Genomic DNA, 25,689 nt, shown 5'->3' with positions numbered 1-25,689 from the left:
TCATGGATAGAGCCATCGCTTCTGTTCCAGTAAAACAACACACATCAGGCTTATTGATTTTTTTTTCCTAGTACCTATCCACCGCCACCTACAGCAGCGTGGGCAGAAAAGTATTATACTGCAGAATGGGACGGAGACATTAGAAAGGAGAAAAGCGGGATTGCTTCTGCAAGCGGTAGTGACCCTTGTGGGAGCGGACAGTGTTTCATCACAGAGACGGGCCTTTCAGCAGGGCCCCTTTGTGTAAACAGAGTTGCTACACATTACCACTCAGCCTGGGCCTGCAGCATTATGGGATATCCCTACACATTACCACTCAGCCTGGGCAGTGCAGCATTATGGGATACCCCTACACACTACACTCAGCCTGGACCTGCGGAATTATGGGATATCCACAAACATTACCACTCAGCCTGGGGAATACAGCATCATGGGATATCCCAACACATTTGGGCTGATTCCAATCCAAGTGTGAGAGGAGGACGTGTGTTGAGGGTCATGGGTCACAGTGCCCCTGTGTATATATCCTTTGTGATCTCTCTCCCACTACAAGGGAGGGTCAAGGGGAAGGGGGCACAAAACCACTTGGCCCCTAGGCCACATTCACAGACAAAAAGAGGCCGCTCGATTCCCATGCCACCTGGCCACAGCACTAAGGGTGGAGGGGCTGCCGTCTGCAGAGGGGGCGATCAGCACTGTCCCGAAGAAAGGAGCTGAATCATCACATAACTTATTTTGCGGTGGCAGTATAGCATGGTGGCTAAGGAGCAGGACTCGTGACCGAAAGGTTGCCAGTTTGATTCCCCGCTGGGGCACTGCTGTTGTACCCTTGAGCAAGGTACTTAGCCCACAACTGCCTCAGTAAATATCCAGCTGTATAAATGGATAACATTGTAAAAAAAAGTATAACCTATATAAGTCACGCTGGGTAAGAGCATCTGCTACATGACCTAATGTAATGTAATAATTTCAGATAACTGTACTATTTGGCAGCCACTGGTAGTCTGTCTGTAAGTGTGGTTGTGTGTGTGTATGTCTGTATGTTTGTCACATCAATGGGAGTGACATATAGCAATGCTTATCTTGTTATGTTTACCACAGTGATGTTAAAGAGGTTTTCAGGAAATCCACCTCACTACTCTACGACACAACAATTAATCAATAATGATGCAATTTCCTAATGCTTTAAACAGGAAATGATTGGAAAATACTAGAAATGTGTAAGAACAGAGGTTACGCACCACTAAAGCATTGGTTAAATTTGTCACACAGACCTCATCAGCTTCCTGCCAAATGCTGTGACACCAGGGTATTCCAGTAAACACCCTGGCATCTAAGAAACCATTAGGATGTGAAGCTGGAGAGGCAGAGGAGCCAAGGACAGATCTAGAGCCAAACTCTTCCCTTATTTCATCACTCCATCCTTTCCCCTCTAACATCCTTCCCCGTCTCCCTTCAGCCTCCTCGGATCCTCCTCGTTTGATTGGCCCCTCCGTCCCCGTCTCCTCCTCTTGCCGGTTTGACTCCCCACTGGAGCACTGCTGTTGTACCCTTGGGCAAGGTACTTAACCCAGAGCTGCCTCATTAAATACCCAGCTGTATAAATGGATAATATGTAAAAACTGTAACCTATGTAAGTCGTTCTGGATAAGACCGTCTGCTAAATGGCAGAAACATAATGTAATGTAACGTAACGTAACCCTGCGTGTAACGTAAGGCCTCGCATCCCCCTCCTCACCTGCGGCGCAGGTCGTCGGCCACGGCGGCGCGGCAGCTGAACAGGTAGGCCCTGAGGGACTGCAGTCGCTGACGGAGGCGCAGCACGGCGGCCAGCGCCTCGCAGTGCTCGTACAGGCTGGGGTTCAGCTGCTGCACGTCCAGCAGCGGCTCCTCGTACACAAACTCCAGGAACTCCTTGGCCTGCTTCGACACCTGCGGCCGGGAGGCAGCACACACAAACACAAATCACCCCACCACCCTTTTCATTTTCCAATCTGAATATTATTTAACTTAAAATATGAAGAGGATGCTAATAATTTTCTTAAGCATCGTTTATTCTAAACAGAGATTTTTTTCAAAAAAAAGATGAATAAATGTGTCTCCTTTTTCTGTAACGTGACTTCATTCTTCAGTTCAGAATAAACACGTAGATGAGAATAAAAAAGGTTTGATGCAATTATCCACAGGAGGCAGACCCTCTGACACTGACAGGCCCAAACGTGAGCGTGAGCCGGGGTGGGGGTGCGCGTGAGCCGGGGTCTGCCTGAGCGTGAGCCGGGGTGGGGGTGCGCGTGAGCCGGGGTCTGCCTGAGCGTGAGCCGGGGTGGGGGTGCGCGTGAGCCGGGGTCTGCCTAAGCGTGAGCCGGGGTGGGGGTGCGCGTGAGCCGGGGTCTGCCTGAGCGTGAGCCGGGGTGGGGGTGCGCGTGAGCCGGGGTCTGCCTGAGCGTGAGCCGGGGTGGGGGTGCGCGTGAGCCGGGGTCTGCCTGAGCGTGAGCCGGGGTGGGGGTGCGCGGACGCTCCCCTGCGGCCCCTCCCACCTTGTGCCGGGTGGTGTCCCAGTTGTGCAGCAGCCGGGCGGGGATGAGGAAGAGGTCGTCCTCGTGGCAGCTGTGGCAATAGTACCAGCCGCTGTAGTGGCACACTTTGGCCTTCCCCCGAGAGAGCCCCACCGGCCTCTGGCAGCCTGCGGGGGAGAGAGGGCACACAGGGGAGAGGCACCTCACAAACCGAAGCTCATTCAGACCGGACATGGGACTCCACCAGAAGATACAGCACACAGACACTTCCCTGCTGTTGAATAATAAAAAACCATCATAAGTGAGCCATCAAGAATAAAGCACCAACAAATATCGAATAAAGGTCCTTTTAACGGTCATATTAGCGGTTTCATACTTCAGAGTGGTTGCCAACCCCTTGTTTTCACACAGACCCTGGGTGCAAAATTCTTGATCAACAGCAAACAGTTAATGTGATACCTACTGGTGTGTCTTCCTGAAGAAATAGCATGTATTTAAATTCATAAAAAGTGTAAGTTAAAGATGACCACATTAAAAGGAAAAGCAGATATAGTGAAAGGAGTTCATTTGAAAGAGATCCTACAGCAACAATTGAGTATTAACACAGTTGTCAAAAACTGAATACAAATAAACTGGGACCAGAGCTCATGGAGAAAAGAATTTCTGGCAAGGGTGTACGTCCCATGGGCACGTGGGAGTTGAACCCATAACACCTGCATATAAAAAGGGCTAAGCTCTGACCCAATCAAGTATGCGACTCCTAGAACTCAGAAACTGACATTACCACAATTACCATCATTACTGTAGATACCAAAGCGGTTGTTTACCTGTGGTAAATGTGACCAGCACACCTACAGACTGCTGCTGAGGGGTAAAACCCTCAGTGACATTGTGGTTTAGATGTTGCAAACTTTCAAACAGGCGATAAGAGGGCCAAATGGCAATGCCCGCATGCACTGATAGCGCCTCAACGAAGAGCTGTTCAGAGACACTTTAGGGCTAATGATTATACGAGAGCGAGGGGGTCGCCGCAGTACCATTAATGTCCTGTTAATATAGCGCAGGCTTCGGTGCTCTCCTTGGGGTGATCTCCCACCATTTCGAGCTGAACTGTAAAACTCTTCAGTAAAGGAGGAGATGCGTCGAGATGGTCTTTGTGTGCGTATACCATTAACCTTCTCACATGCAATCAAATCTCACTGGGAGATCAGGGGAGATCCTCTGTAGTTCCTGCTGCAGCCCCAACACAAAGGACTGCCATACAAAACTGTGTCTAATAAGCACAAAGAGAGAGCCTGAGTCTTTGCTCTGTGAAGTTCCTCCTAAGATATCCCATGAAAACAGGCTGCTTTGTCTATCTCAGGGGTATTATCCCCGTTTTTCTCCAAACACTCAGGGTTCACCAGAGGCGGGGCACAGCGAGAGTAACCCAAACAGGTGACCGCGGGGGGACAGGTGTTCCCTATCGGGGAGATCTGGGAGGGGGCCGGCTAGGAATGCCATTGAGGAAAAGGGCGCAGTGCTCACGGGACAGCGGGAGAGGACGGATACAGACATGCAAGGCTCTTCCCAAACAGAGCGCGGTGCCTCCTAGCTCCACAGAGACACAGACACACAAAGAGGACGGGAGCAAAACAGAGAGGGAGAGATCAGAGATCAGAGGTCGATAGGGACGACAAAAACAACCTGCAAACACTGTGTCCAAAGGCTGAGGCTCGATTGCTATCAGACAGAGGACTGCGCCGGGAGAAACCACACGATCAAAATAAGCCACTGATGAGGGAGCCGGTGTGTAAGCCTATGTTCAGGCCATTTTCAGAGAGGGGTGGGGAGCCAAACAGAGGGAAACGTGTGATCCAACTAACAGCAGATTTTTACAGGAAATCGGGTAACCGATTCATGCACAGCTGTTAAATTAAAATGTGTGGGACGCAAATGCAAATGCGGTGAATTACAGGTGAACACGGAAAGACATAAGGTGTGACCAACTACACTCCATGAAAATACATTACGAATGCACCGCTCCAACAAATCCGAGAGGCTGAGGTGATAGGTGTGTAACTTCAAACACAGGTCCATAGTCACCAAAGGTTTCCTGGCATCCCTGGATACCAGGTCAGCCCTGATGCTGACAGGGTGTAGTGCCCTGGTTAGGGTCAAGGTGTGTCTCAGGGACACACTTCTGACCTTCACACATTCTAAGACTGTATAAGGCATGATAGCCACATGGGCAGCATAGTGGTTAAGGAACAGAACTTGTAACTTAAAGGTTGCTGGTTCAAATCCCCACTGAGGCACTGCTGCTGTATCTTTGGGCAAGGTACTTAACCCACAGTTGCCTCAATAAATATCCAGCTGTATAAATGCATAACATTGTAAAAAAAAAAACTGCAATTGATGTAAGTCGCTCTGGATAAGAGCATCTGCTAAATGCCAGTAATGTAATGTAAAAATGTAAGGTATCAGCACAGCAGAGCGGAGCCGAGCATGTAAACCTGCCTGTTACCCCTCACACATCACAGGCGCTCGGAGCGGAGCACCGGGGGACTGTCACCTCCTGGAGGCCCGACAGCGGTGCACGCACGGGCCCTGCTTAGCCAGGGACAAAAGAAGGGGGGGAAGAAAGGAACGGAAGAAAAACAGGGTTAGCGGAGAGGCGGCAGGGGCCCAGAAGATGCGAGTCCGCGGTGGGGCACATCGGCAGTTGGCGGGGAGCTCTTTCATGTTCCCTGAAGGTCTCTTCACAGAGCCGCTCTACACAAAAGAAAGGGGGAGAGGGGGGGACCAGACAAGCAGAGACAGCACAGGGAGAGATGGGGAGATAGAGGTGGAGAGGTGGAGAGACGCTGAGAGAGAGAGAGAGAACGAGGGAGGGACGGCGAGAGGGAAGGAACCACAGGATGTTGTCTTGGAAACTATCGCACACACATACTGGGCGATGAAATACATCATCCATTTCAGCAGGTCTCAAGTAGCCTGAATCCATGCTAATCACACGGCCCCGGACCTCAGATCAGCTCCCGCTCATGGGCTCAGGTCTCACATCTCAGATGCAAAGATGGCTGTTGCACTTGTGCTTCGGCGCTAGCGTCACGCCTCTGAAACACGCACAGCAAAAACAGTGCCAACGCTTCCATACACTAGGGCGAGATCTTCTTTTTCTTCACAGATGGAGGAGAGAAACACATCTCCTGTCTCTCTCTCTCCCTCTCTCAGAATCAGAATCAGAATCAGGCTTTATTGGTCAAGTATGCTTTTACACATGCAAGGAATGTGACTTTCATACAACGTCAAGGTGACAACAGCAAATACCACCCAGCAGCAGTGATACAACAAACAACAGCAGTGCAGGTCACATACATGGAATAAGGAGGGAATGAATGAGGTGCATGTGAACAGCTGCTGCAAGATGAGTTGAGTGAAAATGTACACGAGTGCAGGCTGTAAAAATGTACAACTACTAGTTATGCACAACTACTGCACTGTGTTGTGTGTCTCTATGCGCGTTCGGCCGTGACTCTGAAAAGAGTAGGGGTGTGCTGAGGTTAAAAGCCAGAGTGTGATGCTGGCAGGTGCCAATGTAAGCTTGGGGGTTTTGGGAAGAGGCAAGGATCCAGGCTATAAATAGCCTGCGGTCGTGTCTCCCATCGGCCCCCTCCCCGGCCCTCCCCCCTCCCCCGGCTGATGATGAAGCCCCGCGGGCTGCCGTGCGGTCAGGTGTCGGGTATCGGGATCGCCCTGTAATCAGCGCACGAGCTCCCCGCAAGCCGCACGCCCGCCCGGCCTCCAAAAATAACAGACCCTGCCCGGTTCCCATCCACTTGCTGGAGAGGCTATTTCCAGCAGGGCTCGCAGTCACTGGGCCTTCTTCAAAGGGCCCCTCAGTTTGTTTTCTTGAAATAATGACCAATACTTTCTCTTATAACTGTAATTATTTTACACATTTCTATTTGGAGTTTGATTTTCTGAAAAAAAAGGCATATGGACAGAGTCCATTCATACTTAAAAATTAAATCATTCACAACACTGGGTTGGTGGTATTAATGATGTTCCAAATGGATGGTCATTATTGAAGCTTAGCGGAGAGGAGCATGAGGTGCACCTTATGTTGTCTTTCACTGTCTGAATGTAGCACCATGAGTCCCAGGGAAACGTTATCTCGACCTTACTGTATACTTGTATATGTATGGGCTGACAATAAAAGCACTCTTGACTCTTGACTTGACTCTTGAATGGAGTGGATGTGGCTGGAGTGGAGCTGCCCGGCAGCAGGACAGAGCCGTAGCAGTGACGCTTCACCCGCTCCGCCCCGCCCAGCCCCCATCCCCACCCCCCCGCCTGCTGCGTACAGAGCCACGGGGACCCGGAGGCGGGAGTGTGGTCAGCGGCCACGCTTGTGTCACTTCTGGGAAGGAGCTGGCCACCGGGAAACCACGGCCTCCGCGCACAGCGGCCAGCACTGACGCTGCCAGTAAAGAACACCCTCACACACACACGCACACACACACGCACGCACGCACGCATACACACACACACCATCACATACACACACACACCACACACGCTCGCTCACTCACTCGCTCACTCGCTCACACGCTCACTCGCTCACTCGCTCACTCACTCACTCGCTCGCTCACTCACTCGCTCACTCGCTCGCTCACACATGATCACATACACACACACTCACACACACGCACACATACAACAAAAGACTGGTACACACACACGCATGCACGCACACACACACACATACAACAAAAACATGCACATGGACACACACAGCCACAAATGCACACTCTGTCAATAACAACAAATACTTAAAAGCACCCTAGAGTGTGTAGTGTAAGAGAAATCGATACATACTAAACATTTATTAACCAGAGTCTGACTTTGCCAGACTTTGTGCCTGCTTGATACGTCCACTTGAACACTTTCCATGGATTTAAATATTTCTGGCTTTTTTCCAGAATACTTAAAATCATTTTCAAATTCCAAATTGCTTGTCATTTTTTATAGGAAAGCCAAACTGTAGTGTATAGTGAAGATCCTGAAAATACTACAACTTCAAAACACAGACCATCCTCTAGGCACACGGAAACTCTTCTGCCTGATGTGTGCGCTTCCTCTTCAAAGCCTAACCAGTGTGCTGTCATTGTCAACTCCCCCCCCCCCCCCCCCCCCAGCCCAGCTGAGATTGAAGGATTACATTGTCTCGCGACATCAAACAAACCCGAGGCACACCTGGTAATGCGCCGGTGCTGCAAAGAAAAGGCCGCCGCATGCCAGCTCAAAGCCGGCTGCTTCTTTCAGGCATGAAGAAGGAGCAGGAGCACAGGGGGGCTGGGAGCGTCTCGAGAGCATGTGACACAGCGCGAGAGAACGCAGCAACGGGCGAGCAGAGAGTGTGGGAACGGCAAACGGCTCAAACCTGGGCCCGGGACTTCAGACGTACCTGCGCAGGCCCGACCTCTCTTTCAGACCGGGGCCCCTTCTGTTGGCTCCCGATCGCCGCAATTAATTAAAGAGAAGTACGGGCCCACTGGAGTAGCCTACTGTACAATAGGGCTCTGGTGTCAGAGCCGAGCATGCTCCGGGTAAAGACACGGTCCCCGGTTTTCCCCGGCACAATGGGCGGGTCAGCGGATGAACAGCACGCAGTTATGTCCTCAAGATGCCCCCCCCCCCACCGCTCCGAGACACTTTCAACCGCCCGTTTATTTACACAGAGCGCCTCAAAGAGGGAGAAACTTCATAAGGGGGGGGAAGAGACAAGAGGCTGGCTTTGATGTGCCTCATTCAGGCCGACGGGCACCCTAATGAAGATGTACGTGCCGCCAGGAAGGTGGGGTGGGAGGGGGGACACCTTTGATGTGGACGCCGCCCCAACATCCCCAACGTTACCCAAAATCCCCTTCTTCCCCCAACCCCGACGCCAGCTCCAGCATTGTCCCGGGTTCAGTCGGAACCCTATTGATCTGGTATCTCTGCGTCCCCCCCATCCCTCCACATACACCCCGAACAGGCTCCTTTGTACCTCCCTGAATGAGAAACACTTTGAACCGCAGAGGTCAAGCAAACTATGGGATGTGTCTTAGGAAAAGGGGGGAGACGCGTCCGGCGTGCACGAGGAAGGACACTCGTGCATGAAACGGTCACCACCGACGGCCTTCTTGTGAAGCCCCTGTTATTCACCTACTTAATTAGCTGAATAAATATCGCTCATTAAACGGCGTTCAGTATGTTTTTGATGTCAGCCGGAACAATAATTCAGGTGGGCGGGGGGCCGGAGGGCTATATATGTAAACACTTATGTATACCTTTGTAGTGGAGCACCCGCACCTTGCCTTTGGGCTCCATGCAGTTCAATCGGCTGGAATCAGCTTGTTCACGCGAAACTGAATCCAGGTCCAAAAATATGAAGAAAAAAAAAAACAAACAGGGCTAAACATTCAGTTTGTGATTTTGAACCTCCGTGGCTTATGATTGACAGATGCATTGCTCCCGCCCTACTGTAGGAGGAGCCAGGCCATTTACCCCCCAGGAAGAAAAGCCAGCGAAAGGCCATCGGAGGACAGAGAGGAGTGCAAATGACAAGACTGTGCTTGCGGAGCTCGGTTCTGTGGGAGCGGAGGTGGAAAAGTGCTTTTGGCCATTTTACATACAGCTCCCTACTTCTCAGCCCTCAGTGAAACCAGGAACACACTTCTCAGATTTCAAAATGAGTACCTTTCCCAGAGGGGTCTCAAGAATCAACACACTTCAATACAATTTTAAAGAAAAAAAAATGCATATTTTTCAAAAAATGACAGTGAGGAAATTTCTGAAATGTCACAGAGGAGTAGGCCTGCAGCAAGACAAAACAGCTATTTGTTTCCAAAGAAGGCCATCTTTACAGACCAAAATGATGCACTAGGGACATGCCATAGTATAGGCGGAAAACACCTCAAACACCACCAATGCTGAACAGATCTGACACATTTAGGGTCTGAGGTTTGGGTTTAGGCACTTTCAGCCTTCTTTGGCATGAAGGGTGTGGATATGAAGTTCTGGGCTGTACCTTGATGAATAAAGACAGGGGTGTATACATGCAATGGTGCAGTAAGGGATGCCTCTGTGGAAAAGTGGTGCATTCGGCCGTCAGCTTCACAGGACCCAGAACACCACTGTCCCTCTAACATTCAGGAGCCTGGCCCGTATCACTATCACTCATTTAGACTAATTCAGGAACAATGCCCAAGTCTTGCATAGTCCCCATGGTGTTCTCGCTCCATACTTACACATGGCAAAATCAACAGGGCTTGCACATAAAGTAGAGCTGTCAACCTACTTTTTTATCTGAGAAGAAACCAGGTCTCATCTGTGAGAAATGTCGCACCTATTATAACAAGTGATAAATTTAAGATACCATTAAAGTTTTAGAAAAATCTCTATTTAATGATGGAGCTTGGTATTGCCCCTTCAGAGAAACCACCCACCTCTTTGGGAAATGCTTGAAAACTGTCAGTCAGTTGAGTCTTCCAACCCATTTTATATAGAGCGTGGGGGGAGGGGCGGGTTTGACAAGGGGAGGAGAGGAAAAGTATTCTTTTTTTGTTGTGTTGCATTTTTTTGACATTGTGGTTTCCTCTCCTTGCAAATTCCCCAGCCATTAAGTTGCTGAAGTCCAGTAATTAGGAGCGGCGAGGCTGCGGTGAATAGGGTGCCGATGTAGAGAGGGCGCCCCCCCAATGCGTACCACACAGGGGGGGAAAAATCCAACCCTTTGTGGGGGCTGACAAATTGGGGCCAGGGGGTGCTGGGGGGGAGGGGGGGTGCTCAATCAAAGCCCTCGGACACAGAGGGAAACGCCACGGTAACAGCCCCACCCTCTAAACACCCCCGACCATTGTCCCCCGCACCTACTCCACAATGGCAGCTTCCCCCCTCTCTCTCTCATTCTCTCACTCCTGTCCTCCAGCTCCTCTCTCCACTAATCCCTCTGACAGCTCCTCCGAGGCCACGGATATTTGTTTAGGGAAAAGCGATTAAACTGTGTTACAACGGCCTGGCCCCTGACTCCCCCTCCAAGGCTAAGTGACTGACAAGGAAAAGCAGTCAAAGGAAACTGGCAAGTTACCAAAGAGGGGACAGAAGGGGGGGGAGGCAGGAGAGGGCTGTAGAGGTCTGTGTGAAAGTGGGGAGAAAGAGTTGGAGAGAGCCGGAGAGAGTGAGAAATAACATGGTTCGCGTGTAAGACAGAGAATATAGAGTGTGAGAGAGAGGAGGGGAAAAGTGCAAGGAGTTGTGTGAGGCAGGACAAACAAGGAACGACTGAGAGAGAAAAAGAGGGGGACTGACAGAGAAAAAGGAAGTGCAGAGCTGCAGACAGGACCGCCATATCCAGCTGTTCCGCACTGTCGCCATCCGGGTCGATACGTCTCAATTAATAGCAAAGCAACACCCCCGAATCAAACAATTAGGCCCCGCTGTAGCCGCAGCGTCCGGGGAGCTTTTGATAACAAAAAGGGTTTTTTTTTTCGCTTTTTACTGGCCAATTATCATCAGGTGCCTGGTCGCCTTGTTCTGCAAGGCTTTGAAATCCCCCCCGCAATAATAGGCTAGTTGTTACAATTGAGAAGGGCCGCTCATTCATTTCCTTCATGAGACTGAATATTTCACACTTGCCTGCGGATGTTAGGAGAAAGTCTGATTACGTTATTAACCCAGGGGGCTTGCAGGGGTTTGGCGGGCCAAATGAAACTTTAAAACCAAGAAGCAAAACTTCCACAAAGAAAAGAGGTAAGCTAATAAAAGTGAATTTCATCTCAGCGGACACTTTCAAGAAATGAGTAACGATGGACAGGCAAAACATTACTTTTTCTAAGTTTTGTTCGCGCGACTTCTCTTCATTCAGTTTGTTTGATTGTACAGACGGTAGCAGATGCACATGCATTTTGGCACATCAGTGCTGGTCAGTGTCAGTGCCTGGATGGTGCTGGGGGACTCAGCGAGAGCGCCACGCTACCCCATCTTCCCTCTCCCGGCCCAGACTACCTGCGAACACCCCAGACACCCTGATCCCCAGCCGCCGCCCCGCTGCCTTTGATGTTAACCACAACACAGAGCAGACCAAAGGCCAGCCATCTTTACAAGGGACCCTGGGTAATGCCATATTGTTGCACTCAATCCACACGCACTGGGGGAGGCGATGTGGTCACGTTAAATTACAGACCGAATTTGCGGAGCAGCAGTTATGTAACGACATGTTTGCAGGACTTGATTTCTTAACCAAAGCCTTTATCTAGGGCATCTTAATTGAGCACTGCCTCAATTATATTTTACTTAATACTGTTTTGTAAAGCTGGACTTCTATAAGACTAATCAGTATTAAATACACACTAAAGAATGGTGGTGTTACAGCCAAAATTATTACTTATACTTTTTTATAGTTACTTATAAATTATTACTTATATTCCACCCTGTCTCAAGTCTGCCCCGACCAATGCTTCATCCCTCTGCCCTAAATGCCACTGAGGATAAGAGAAGCCACTCCAACAGCAGCAACATGACACTGACACTGACAATACTGCATATAGGTCATACCCCTTGAACCCAAAGTCACACAATGGGCCTCATTATCAGTAGAGTGGAGTTTTTACAGCATCATTTTTCAGAAGGTCACTGTGTGTTGCAACAGGACAGCGTCTGCATCTTGAGTGCTTCACGCCAGTTTCTGAATATGTAACTGCCCTACAATCCTGTCAATGAGCTGAGGTCTTTTTAAAGAAGGGAAATGGCTTTTTCCCTCAACACAAGAAGGGCTGAGTGGAAAAAGATTTGGGGCACTGGGCTTACGGACAATGGAACACAGCCGTTACACCTTTAGGTGACATACTTTATGTAGATTATTCCACAAAATATCCCGCTGTCTCAATAGGATACAAAGCCTGACTCAGAGTGGTCAAAGTGCCAACAACTTATGTCAAAAGAACTCAGTGAAAGTCTACCTAGAATCTTCTCTCCATACCATATGAATGTGGGAAAAATGCAATGATGCCTGCCTTTTATCACACACACACACACACACACACACACACACACACACACACACACACACACACAGAGCCCTGCCTGAAACACACACCACAGGACTGGGTAGTCAACCCTGATATTTTATTTTTATTTTTTGCTTGTGTGATCCTTCCCTCCCACATCATATCAGCACACATTGCAACAGAAGTGTGTCACTTATCAACGCATGCAGGTCATCATACGGCTCTGAGAATGATTAACACCCCGCTATCTGAGGAGGTGAGTGAGGCCTTGCACAGAACTGACAAATACGCGACCTGCTCCATGTAGGTCAGCGCTGAACAGCATGAGGCAAACAGGCACCTATCCGTCGTGATGGGGGGACTGGCAGATCCGGGCCTTGAGTTTTCTCACTGCGCCGAGCTGCAGACTGCTCGTATTTACCCGCTTCTCAATGATAATCCGCTAAGCCTCCCCGCGTTTCGTGTCAAAAAGTCATCCGTCTCGCGGAGCACACCGAACCCCCGGCTATCATTAACGCACCATTGTCCAACTCGGGCACGGCTCTCAAGGCCAAGGTATTAAACGCGGATTAATTCTGGAGTAATTGGGTAAACGCTGGGGGAGAAAGACATCAGTAACGTGATTAATGAACAGCGTTTCGCTTTCTGCCAATATCTGAGTTCCACCCAGCCAGGGCTGTAAAATTCCATGCCTCTGCGGCTCTGAATTGGATTATCGGCGGCGGTGGGCAACGCTGAGTCCAGCGGATTTAATGAAGATCGGTCCCAAAATCCACGCTGAACGCTACGGTGCAGGACAAGTCACTGTGAGAGAGGGCACGCAAGCATGAACTCTGCAACCTGAAGGTCATATTACTGCAGGCAGATGAACCTCTCTGACTACCAAGGTTAGCCAATAGGGGATATATATTGCTTTGGGGCCAAATACATGTGTTTGCGCGTCAGCGTGTTGGTTTGAGTAAGTAATGTTCAGTTTTAGTCTGGGTCAGGCATAATTGCTTAGACCCTGTATTTAGAGACAAAGTGCCGATGATACAGTACATGTAACAGTAGAATCTGAGAGTATGACTAAGTGTGTGACCGTGAAGCATGTGAGTGTATGTGGAGTAGGAAAGGGTGTTGCGGGAGGGTGTGGAGCTGCATGTATGTAGTGCTGCATTGCTGTAACGTCATGAAAGTGTGGATACCTGAATTGCTGCAAACAGTCTGTGGGGGGGGGGGGGGGGGGTTCTGACCTGCACAGCGGAAGCTCTGAGCGGTCAGGCCCTTCTCCACGGCCAGGCGGGTGAGGATGCCCAGGAAGCTGGTGGTGACGGACTGCCGCTTGCTGCGCTGGGCGTCCCTCTGCCGGCGCTCCCGGCTGGGCTTGCTCCGCAGCACCACGGCCGGGGCGGGGGTGGGGGCGGGGGCGGCGTCGCCCTCCTGTGGCCGCTGGGCCGCCGCGGCCGTGCGCAGGGCCTCCACCCAGTCCTGGGCCTCGCGCTCAGTCTCCGCCCGCAGGCGGAGCACCTCGTTGGGGAAGACCACCTGGAAGCGGGCGGTCCCCCCGCCTCCGCCCTCCGCCCCGCCGTCCCGCTGCACCGCCAGGCAGCCCGACAGCGGGTAGCGCAGCACGGGCTCGGAGACGGGGCCCCGCCCCTCGGTGGGGAAGGCCTGCAGGCGGGTGGCGCTCAGCACGAAGGTGAACGCCCGCCAGTTGTTGAGGTCGGTCAGCTGGTAGAGGAGGCCGGCCTTCAGCAGGTCCCGGCAGCGCTGGGTGAAGAGGGGCAGGGCGGTGGGCCGGGTCAGGGGGCGGGGGGCCGACACCGAGGCGGAGACGGGGGCCTGCGCGGCGGGAAGTTGCTGCGCCGGCTCCTCCCCCTTCCGCTGGGCGGGCCGGGCCGCCAGCACGCGCTCCCACAGGCTGCGGCGCCAGTCCAGCGCCTCCCACTGGCAGGGGGCGCGCAGCTGCAGGCGGGTGCTGCTGAAGAAGAGGGCCTGCAGCACGCGGGGGTCCTGGGGGAGGGGCGCGCCCACGCCGTGGCAGTGCGACAGCGAGTAGGCCGTGCACAGCTGCCGGTTCCCGCTGCTGTCCAGGCTGTAGAGCCGCAGCTCACAGGGGGTCAGCTCCACGTGGCAGGACGTCCAGCGGCCGGACGTGCCCTCCCGCTGCTCCATCTCCCCCTGCTTCACCAGGCTGGGGCTGCTCACCTTATCCACTGCAAACACAGCCGGGGACAGCGCATCACTTACACAGCACAACCTACACACAGTCACACAACAAAACATCAATACGCTTACACAGAAAGACTGCTTCACACTTCAGTACAAATACAAGGCAATATTTCAATGCAATAATACAGGAACAAATCAATACACGGCAATACACAGATATACAGGGATATTACATATTACGTAAGGGCACAATATATTGCACTGGGGTGACAATTTAATGACCCAGTGCTGCTGAAACACAGGACCCTAAGATTGTATGCTCCTCCACACACACACACTACACACCATCATACAGGCCCAAGGCTGACCATCTCCTCACTGAAAAGCACAGTGCCTCAAAGACCCGTTTGACTGTGCGCCTGCTCCGTGTCAGAAAGAAAGGAAGGCTTGGCTGCTCCATCTTTGTTGCGTGTCTGGGTAGAACACAGCCACTGACATCACCAGCCTAACAGCACCATGTGACCGCTGACATCACCAGCCGATCAACCAATGCGACTGCCAACATCACCAGCCTATCAGCCCATGTGGCCACTGACACCGCAGACAATGGCCGTGTTTGTGTCCCTGCGATGACATCGCTAGCTGCTGCTAACTCATTAAAAAGGAGCACCGCCGCAGCTGAAATAAAGGCCTGTGATCACTGTATTATTGCACGTAGCTACCAGGTTTTCTTTTGCTCGCTTGCCTTTTGTGACCTTAAAATGATTCACCTACAGGGAAATAAAGGTGCACAGTCTGACAAAAATGAATATCATTTAGCCACTATTTTATCTGTCATACCGCTGACTACTGTTGAATTCTTTTGGAAAAAAATGAGCGCCTCACAAACGGTACAGTAGGAGTCTGCCTGGGTACATGTCTGCAGGTGCATGCATGCGCGCCGGAGGCAACTTCAGCTGGCTCACCACCACTGCTCGCTTAAGCGGCCATTCCTTCCTACAAAGCTTTCCTTTACAGTGCACATCTGTCTGCGTCCACCGCATGAATAATTACAGATCAAAGATTCAATATTTAGAGCACCCCTGCATCACCCCTGCATGCAGACCGCTGTGAGATTTTTTTTTTGCTCACATAAATTGAGAGATGTCTGTAATAGGCCATTTTTGCCCCAAAATTTTGTACCCTCTAAGAAGTTATGAACCTCAGCTTTGACTTTCCAGCACTGCCTCCAAATCTACAAAGGATATTAATAAGAGAACCTCCACCATTCGAACTCAAGAAAACAGTAAACAGAAGAAAAGAAAGAAATCTATATACATCTGACATTACAATGGAAGCCGTCCTCAATCAAGGTGCTGGTGAGGAAATGGCCGAGTCTTAAGGCAAAAGCAACATAATTGTAACATTTCATTACCGTTTGTGACACCTAAGAAAAACATAATTCATAATTCATAAAAATTCATAATTCATAAAAACATAATTCAGTCAGAGCTTTCTGTGATTCACAGAGCAAAAAAATTGTTGCTCTTCCCAAAACTGACTGAGAGCCCAATCACATGGTTCATTAAAGACTATAAAACCCAGGGCAAGTGCCTGGTCAGACATACCGAGTACCAACAAAATCAGCAATGTAAGGACCCTGTGCAGTGCCACCGTATTTCAAGAAAATTGTACTTTGTTACCAATTTTCATCAAGGATACCCAACGTGGCATCATCTGGCTTTTGCCACCTCTCCTTCTCAGCCCATCTCTTTCATTTCTTTTATTCTTCTCCTCACGTTTCACCAGCTTTCCACTTCCACAGACCCCCCCCCCCGCCTGTTAGCGCAGCGGTGTGGTATTTAAGCGGAAAACGCCGGAACCAGCGCTGCTTTCTTTAGCCTTATCTGCAGTGTTCCAGCACGCAGTTCACCTTTCGCACCCGCGACATGTAATGGGATCGGAGGCCAACTCAATTTCCCCCCGATGCCGATAAGCCGGGGGGGAAGCTGGGGCTGGGCTAATTTGTGTCGGCTGTCGGGGGGGGGGGGGGGCGACCCCGGGCCCGGAGCGGCTGCCGGGACGGGTGCTGGGCGCGGGGACGTGGGAGCCCCCTCCTGACTTTTTTTGTCCGCTGGGCTTCAAAGGCCTGTCTAAATGCGCGGCGACAGGGCAGGTCACTGTTAATTTCATGCTACAGAGGAAGAACGGCGCTCTGACATGACTCAATTAGCGCAGCCACGCTGGCTGGCCAGGCTCCTCCATCAAACCAGAACCTGCTGCACAGCTGGTGCGTAACGCTCTCTCTCAACGGCCCCCGCCACATGACAGCACTGACACCGCATCACAGATACACCGTTTGAACGTTCTTTATTCAGTTAACCAAGTATGAGTTCTAAGGCTTTATTACGCAGAAGCACAGATGATGATTGATTGGCCATGTCTGTGTGACACGCGCGCTGTCGGTAATTTTCAGTGAGTCACAGTAAATGCCAAACACTGAAAAGATCACAACGTGAGGGCGAAGCGGCAAGCGCACGCAGACCACGGCACGCGAGTCACCCGTTATCATGGGCACGGGGGCTTGATCACATGACCTGCGCCACGTGATCATCCCTCCTTTTTACCATGCATGTGAAGAAGTTTAATTCCAAGCATAACCATCAATCTTCACTCCTAAAAACAGCTGCCAATCCATGCACCACTTTCAGTGTCGGCCCAGATAAGTGCTGTAGAATTATTTCAGAATGTATTAATATGTAAATGTGTACGCCCCTCGAGAGTCACATTCCAGTTGCTGTGCACGGAATGCAGATCACAATTACAGAGCTTCATGTGATTACATCAACACTGTGGTGATGATGTCACAGTCAGAGATAAAAAAAAAAAAAAAAAAACGGGCCATCCAAATACACAAAACGAACCCTGCAATCAAAACCGACATTCTGCTAAATTACTGTGCTGTCAACCCTGTCAAGCCCAGAAATATCAAGCCATTTAAAAGAGGTGTAATCAAAAAACAATTTTTACTCATGGTGCTATAAGGTTGAGGCCATATACGCCGGTGACCCAATGCCTACTCTGTAATTTTGGAGTGATTCTACGGGGAAAAGAAATAAACACTCGCACTGTCACTGGCATGCCCTTAAAAGCCAGATACAGTGACTCCACTCCTTCTGGAAGCAATCATAATCGCGCATAGCAGGGCAACAACCAATCAATCACCGTGACACTATTTTGCTTTCAGAGAGACTGTTCCTATACACTGCGTTCATTCACCAGTTTTCCACACATTACCGTGCGCTCCAGCCAAGACCAAAGCGTTGGGTGGTTCGATGCCAGTCGATCTGACCTTATTAAGAAGGATACAATGCGTACAATGCGAGACACCCTGCACTCGCCTTTCTGGAGTACAAGCAACCGACCTGCACCCAATCTCTGGCTCTACTTTCTATAAAAATAAAAGGGACATAGTTCAAATCTGCACACCTGGTGAGCACTACCTACCCTTTCCACTGCACGTCATCCACTAATTTACCTGCATTAGGCTCTGAATTGAGCCTAACTCTTGAAATATCACTGGGGACACACCACCCCCATGTGCTACCAGATTGTGTCACAGCAGAGTGTTGCGGCCTGGTAGAGGATGCCGATTGGCTGCCCCTTTTCTCGGCTGTCTGTCACCGATGCTCACGGGAGAGACGTGCGGTGACAGGGCCTGACAGAGAAGGAAACAGACAGCCGTACTCGCACCACCTGAGAGGCACTTTGGAGCCGTTTACTCAGTTCAGCCTGTTTCAGTAATAATCTGTTTCTGAAACAATGTTGTCTTGGGAAGATGATGCAGAAACTAGGCAGAACGTTGGGGAAAGATCATCTGCATACACAAGAAAGCTGCAGCAGTGACATTACATTTCTTTCATTTGGCAGATGCTCTTATCCAGAGTGACTTACATAGGTTACAAGTTTTCCATGTTACCCATTCATACCGCACGATCTTTACTGAGGCAAATCTGGGTTAAACACCTTGCCCAACAGCAGTGCCCCAGCAGGGAATCGAACCAGCAACCTTTCAGTTACAAGCCCTCCTCCTTACCACTATGCTACACTGTCACCCCAGGCCCAACATCACTGATCTGTCTTATGTGACAGATTAAACTGATCAAATCTCTTTTGATAACAATAGCTCTCTCTTATCCTGTTCAGTAAATGTCCCAATTCTCTGCCAGACCACCTTCTCCTCTATACTATATGAATATTTCCACAATAGCTTTGGAAACATAAAATGACAAGCAAAAGAAATCACCTCGAAGGATTGGATTACTGGAACAGTAGGTTATCCAATCATTCACAGGCCCTGCCATTGCTCCCTCCTGAATACTCTCCCTACCCTCCCTACAGCCAAACAATGCTTTTCAAATATATGGTAATCCCTATAATATCAGGGATAATTATAGCTCATTCTATTAGCTGATTGGGATTTATCCATGAATTACAAGTGGTATTGTAAACCTATTTTGCAGAGGAGGATCTCTGTCTGCCAGTTTTCTGTCATGTAAACAGACTCACAGAGACAAACACAAATGCCCCTGTCCCTGAGGGTGCCGCACTGCGAGGGTTCAGCTGCTCAGAGAGAGCCTGTAATATTGGATGACCTCTCCCTCCCGCTCTCCTTGGTTAGTCCCCTTCACTGCCAGCAAACAGAGAGGTTTATCTAGTCCAGCTCGTCTCTTTATTTCTCATATTCCTTTCCTTTCGTGTTTCTCCCCAGTAGATAAGGCCAAATTTGGGGGATAAACCTGTGTAGGCCAAAAAAAAAATTGTGCCTCTATGCACTGATCCTGGACCAGTATCTACTGCTTCCGCAAAAAGGCACAAGGTCAGTTACCATGGGGTGCAAACACTGATCTTGGAAAGTACCTTCAGACCTTGGCAGGAGTATCAGTCACTGAAGCTTGGTTCCTAATTTCACAAGCTATTAAAAACTGCTGGCAAATCGAAAACCGGTGCAGTCCTGGCCACTTCTCAATTTGTGTAACTGACATAAGCTTGATGGCTGGTGCACAGAGGGTTACAGAATGTACATTATAATACATCACACATTCCTGAGAAGGGCGAATACAGTTATAACCCATTTTATTCCCTTCGCTTACACATTCAACACCACCAAAATAAAGACTGAAGTCTGAGACAATAAAGAGGAAAAACAAACAGAGTAGGGAAGTGGAACTAATGATGAAGCTAGGTCATTTCCATTGCTTATTGCAACTTCCTCACTACTTCATCGCCCTCTTGAAAGGACAACAATGCTGAGAAACTAACTTGTCCACTTTCCAACGGCTTTTAAAAATAAGACTGGGGGGAGCGCAGAAAATGGAGTCACACGGGTCTGTATTAAATCTGCAGCGCTTCTACAGATGAAATCATAACATGATTTAAAAAAAAAAAAAGCCACCACATTTACATGCAGGTGTACTTCAAATACTCAGGAATGCTGCACGCTTGAATTCCACATGAGAATTTGAATGGGGCAGGATGGAAACTCACGCCAGCTGGAACATGCTACTCAATGGCGTAGCACACAGCTGCCTGTGATAAACTACACTGTTAGCAGTCACAGTCTCGCACTCTACGAAAAAGCAGTACGCTGAAGGACACTCGCACTTTCGTTTTTAGTCGAATTATCGATGAGGCGTTTGCACAATATGCAGGCTTCTTATTTACATAGTGTTGCTTTCCAAGTGTTTATGGAGAATCGAGAAATCCGGCTTGCTTGCGCTATTCCACATGCACGTGAATCTAATGGCCTACAGGACCTTTTTAATCCTGACAATAAATCAGTAGAAGGACTACCTTTGCTATAGAAAAACTAAAGGTTTAGCTGCCTGACAAAATGCATTTTTCTACAGGGATGGAATTCCTTCAATGACTTTATTTGTCTGTAACCACCTTGGTTTGTGTTCTTCACGTCTTTTGTTAATTTGTATTGCCAACAGAATTCAACTGGAGAACCCCACCTGAGGGATGCTATGAGAGATGGGCTCAGTCAGAATCATGATGTAAATCAACTCTCTGCAATTTTTTTCAGGGAAAAGGTATAGGTGCACTTTAAGTCCTACTTTGAAAAAGGAAAACGAGAAAAAAACTGAAAAGGCAGTGTTCAACAGCTGCGACTATTTTGGTCAGCTTTTTGTCCTATAGTGTAAAAATGCTAGCGAGTGAGGGATTGCAATGTTTCTATGGCTCAGTCCTCCAGTCATTGTTATAAAGCACTGAGAAGGGTGAAAACATTAAGAAGAATGCACCATACACACAATGTCCTTGAAACATTTCTGTAACATTCTAGGTGCATTATTATATTGAACTGAACTGTCACAGCAATGTTATGTGCAAGCTAGGAGATTGCCAGCATAAGCGAGGGCCTGGGGGTGCTGCTCCCGCTCTCCCTACCTTCTCTCTTGTCGTTGAGGGCCGCCATGTTCTTCAGCGCGTTTTTGTCCACGGCCGGCACCCCGTTGTCGGTGTAGGACCTGTAGTTGGCGTCGGAGCGGGAGCGGTTGTGCCCGCGCTTGAAGGCGGCGTTGGAGGAGCCACCCTCCTTGGCGTGGGCGGCCAGGTCGTTGGTGGAGCGCGCCCGGCTCCGCTTGCCCTGCCGGCTGCCGAAGAAGCCGAACGAGGACGGCTGGTCGGCCCAGGCCACGCTCCTGGGGGACACTTCCAGCTGCTCGGCGGCCAGCAGCCCCCACACCCCGCTGGAGCTCAGCCGGCCCACGGCAGACACATCCTGCAGCTTCTCCGGCGGGACGCCCTCCAGGCAGTGCAGGAAGTCCTCCGTCACCTCCAGGGCGGGGCTGATGTCCTCCACCTCCAGCCCCTCCATCATCTCCAGCGCCAGGGCGGCGTGCGGGTGGGACGACAAAGGATGCAGCAAATGGCTCAGCCTAAGAGGGCGGGTTTTTTTTTGTGTCTGAGAGTCTGGGCAGGAGAGGATCCAAATGCCTCAGGTCCAGGCAGACGGAGCATCTGCCACCCGCGTCCAAGAGGGATTCAGCCGTCGTCTGCTGTTCCTAGAAGGCCGGGTCTCTTTCCAAGCCAAACAATCCCTCTATCAAGAGACTCTGGTTTACCAATTCTGCCAATGGGCTAATGAGAAATGTTTCAGTGTGTAAGCAATAGCGTTAGGGTTTGAGGAACTGGCTCGTGCTGGGCCCTTGCATGCCATTAAATTCAAATACCGCCCTGCTCTCCCATAATTCCCAACGTGCCAACTCCCATGTTCCTCCTGGTATCTCTGGGGAACAGAGGGTTGGCCCACAGCTCTCAGAAGAGGGGGTCCACAAAGGAGGCACAGGGCAACCAGGACAGTGCTCCCGGCTGGAGTCAGGTCATGTCACCACAGGGAGATCTGTTGTGCACAACACATCAAAGAGAGAAAAGTATAAGAGGCAAGTCAAGATGAATCACCTTCCAGTACTCAGCATCATTTTGTGACAGCAGGCTGAAGTATCAAATGAGATTCAAGTATACTTACAGAACTAAAAATTGCCCCAGACAGCTCAGAGTTTCACATCAGTTAACAAATGTCAAAGAATCTTTCCAACAGAACATTAATCACACTTCAGTCACAGCACGAGTACATCAGACTTCATTTTCACATCAACAGGTAACTCACTGAGAACGCTGCCAAAAATGTCATTCCACTCCTACACTACATGAACGCATCCTCATTCAGATACACCACCGCACACACAAATCCACCTGCCACACTACAGGCCATGCAATTAATCTCTCTACCTAGCGGAGTGAGGATGCCCTTTGCCCCCCCCCCCCCCCCCCCCCCCCCCACGTCTCCACCATATGCACATCTCTAAAAGCTGTGGCCTCCGTCGAACAGGTTTGCATCCGGCATCACCCAGGTCCATGGAAAAGAGAAGCTCTCCTGCTGCGATCCTTAAAACCCCGAGGAGACCTGGTACAGGAGGACCTACAGCTAGCCGGGCTGCATCGACATCTGCATACGCGCAGACAGACCGGGGCGTGGTTCCCAGCTGCGTAACCGAGCTGCTCCTGGTTCTGAGGGATGCCGCCTCCGTCTCCTCATCCCTCCTGCCTTCTTCTCCTCTCAGTGACAGGGCATAGACATTCCTCCCCTGCACTATGGCTCAGGGTCTCTCACTTTCTTTAAGCCATGAATAATTTAGACGCCATTACATCACCACCAGCCAATCCTAGGACAGCAAACAGTCAGCACTTCTAAACAGGGGGGGGAGTCAGGTTCTCCATGCTGATATGAGCCCTGCACAGGAATTCACTGTGACACAAACCCCTGGAGAGAGCTGGGGTGTGACTCCAGCCCTCCAGATACAGCATTTGACTCATTAATCTCTCCACACACACTGCAGAACTGCTGTAGCCTTTACAAAGCCATTTAGGAAACACAACGCAATCTGAAACTATTACTTGCCGTTATAAATCTCCTCTCCCCTGCCAGCTGCCGAGAGCTCTTAGAGAGCTGTTGATTGGAGGGAAGAGGGAAGACACAGGCTTGACAACTCCCAAGGGTATACCCACAATGACACATGATTAGACCACGTCTCAATGTCATTTCACAGACTGGCCTGGGAGCAATTTACAAAAAAAAAAAAAATTAAATCAACATTCTATTTTCAGACTTCACTGCAGGGACTCTGTGGTGGGTCTCCAGGAAAAGCCTTAACTCAGGGCAGCCTGCAAGTGTGCAACCTGTTCTCTTGCGCATTCTCTTCCTTACTGTATAAGGCCCAGGGCTGCTTCAGTCAGCGTACATATGTCCCGCCTCCTGACACTACATCAACAGCACAGCCAGCCAGCTCTTCCACTGTAGCAGCAGCAACCACCCTACAGCACAGCACAAGCCCCGATGCATCCAACAACATCCAGTCCAACCTCTGAGTTATGTGCTTCTGTGTGTAGGGGGGGGGAGCTCCACAACAGGAAGCTGTCACTTCAGATCAATCAGATCACTCTGCCTGAACGTCAGCTCCATTTTGGCTGTCAATCTCCAAAAACCACCGACTGCATGGATCCCTTCCTGCAGGCAGAAACCTTCACCTGCAGGAAGTCACTGTGCAACAGAAGTCAGCCTGTAATTTACACAGCTGCTCTGTGCTATCTGACTGACAGTCACAATTTGACAACAATGAGTATGATTCTTACTGCAAGGGAGGTCAGGACAGATCAGCATCTTATAGCAGGTCATATTGACTTCACTCATATAGCATTTAATCAATATATCGTGTCTCCACTTTAGACACCCACTGTTAGTCCCTGGCGCTTTTGACTACTGTAGTATCTTACATCTATATAGCATTTGATTTACATTATGGGCATCCAGGTTGAGTTGATGAAACTTAAACTAAAAAAGCAGAGCTGTGTCCCGGGTTAACAACGAAACCTGAATGATATTTCAGATTGACATCTAGTAGTCAGATAACTACGCTTCAATCGGAAAGATTACTCATTTGATGTAAAAGCCTTCAACTAAATAAGTACCTATGCATTATCTTTAAATCGTATTTTGCTTTAAATAAGGGGACATCGACGAAGAAAATTAAACTGCATAAAGTGTCGATTACACTGAAAGTAAAATGGACAATCAGCTTTATAGGTAGATACCTAATGAGACCACATCATGGAACAACGACCTCGATCGAACTTAGTCGATCTTAATAATACTGAAGAAAATATCATTTTGGATTTTTTCCAGTGCTGGCCATTTATTAAGACATTAGCAAGCTAGACTGGCTACCATACAGATTGGAGGCCAAACCACGTTATCTCTTCATGCTGCCAAAAAATATGACGTGCATCGCGCCCACAAGACTATACGTTAGCTTTCACAACGGCAAAATAACTGAGCCAGCAATGAATTGCTGCTGAAGTTGGCTAACATTACCTAGACAGACAGTTAGCTAGCTATGTGTCACCAGCGCTGCTAGGTAGTTAGTGTGCCATAAAACGTTTGATTGCTAGCCAGTGATATATTTTCTAAAACTGTAACATAAAAACAGACGGATAACCCGCCTCAGAAATGTCTAATTTATTTCGGTACATAAATACACTGCTGAGTTAGCTATCTAGCTAGCACTCAGGTTGCTAGCAAACTGACTGGTCTATCAAGCTGGGTAGGAGCATTTAAGAATTCAAACATTCTGTGCGACAAAGAAAACCCTATCTCCACAAACCCAGCAGCCATCTATAAAGATCATTTTAATGCTATGAGTATTCACAAACATATAAATAAAACGGCTAGGTTAATTACTACCCCACCAATTAATTACCTATAACGAACGAGATTACCGGAAGGCTAGCTAGTTAGCTACCTAGCAAGACGATACTCCAGCTAGCATAACTACCTCCACCACCATGAATTGTTTCATTAGCTAGCTGGCTAATTGCTATTTTTAAACAATATCATTTGTACGGATTGAATATGGCGTACTTTCTTAATTTTTCTTCAGTTATACTAAATGAGTCCGTATTATAGAGAAAAAACATTCGTTTAAATCACAATTTTATAAACCGTGACTCACCTGATTCTGTTTACAATCTGTCAGTTTCTGTTCCGTCAATGAAAGTGTTCGTCGACTGAAACCTGGACTACGGCTTAAAGGTTCCGCTATGAGGACTCACGATGACTATGCGGAATCGGAAGACAGGTTTTATTGTTTGTTTATAGGTATGTTGCACTTATTAAATCTTTTTTTTTAAATGGCAGCCCTCAGCTTGCTCTAACACGAAAAGTAAGCGGCCTTTGACTATTCTTAATAGGTAAAAGAAGAGTTTTGAAAACACTGACCCCTAAAATTCGGGATCTGTCGTTGAAATGTACCTTAACAATTAAAAATAACGCAATGGTGTTTTATTTGATTGTAGATTGTTTTGTTTAATCACACTGTTCTCATTGCCTTGCAGCCAAAAACTAGTGCACATTGATTTTTGTCACATATTCGATTGATATTGATAGT

The 25,689-nt window shown here is 49.2% G+C and overlaps 1 protein-coding gene across 1 annotated transcript in view; it reads right to left on the bottom strand.

Moving 5' to 3' along the window:
- The window catches only part of plekhm3 (pleckstrin homology domain containing, family M, member 3), a 42,125-nt gene extending 16,833 nt beyond the window's left edge, over positions 1 to 25,292 (bottom strand). Inside the window, exons 1-5 of the mRNA XM_036545143.1 lie at positions 25,255 to 25,292; positions 21,134 to 22,088; positions 13,786 to 14,748; positions 2,538 to 2,683; positions 1,739 to 1,932 (exon numbers count right to left, since the gene is read on the bottom strand). Coding sequence (XP_036401036.1) covers positions 1,739 to 1,932; positions 2,538 to 2,683; positions 13,786 to 14,748; positions 21,134 to 21,566 — 1,736 coding nt within the window. The 5' untranslated portion in view covers positions 21,567 to 22,088; positions 25,255 to 25,292. The remainder of the gene's footprint in view (positions 1 to 1,738; positions 1,933 to 2,537; positions 2,684 to 13,785; positions 14,749 to 21,133; positions 22,089 to 25,254) is intronic.
- Between the last annotated feature and the right edge of the window lie 397 nt (positions 25,293 to 25,689).

Source organism: Megalops cyprinoides, chromosome 14, assembly GCF_013368585.1.
Source record: "Megalops cyprinoides isolate fMegCyp1 chromosome 14, fMegCyp1.pri, whole genome shotgun sequence".
Lineage (NCBI taxonomy): Eukaryota > Metazoa > Chordata > Actinopteri > Elopiformes > Megalopidae > Megalops > Megalops cyprinoides.
This window is presented reverse-complemented; position numbering and strand designations above follow the sequence as displayed.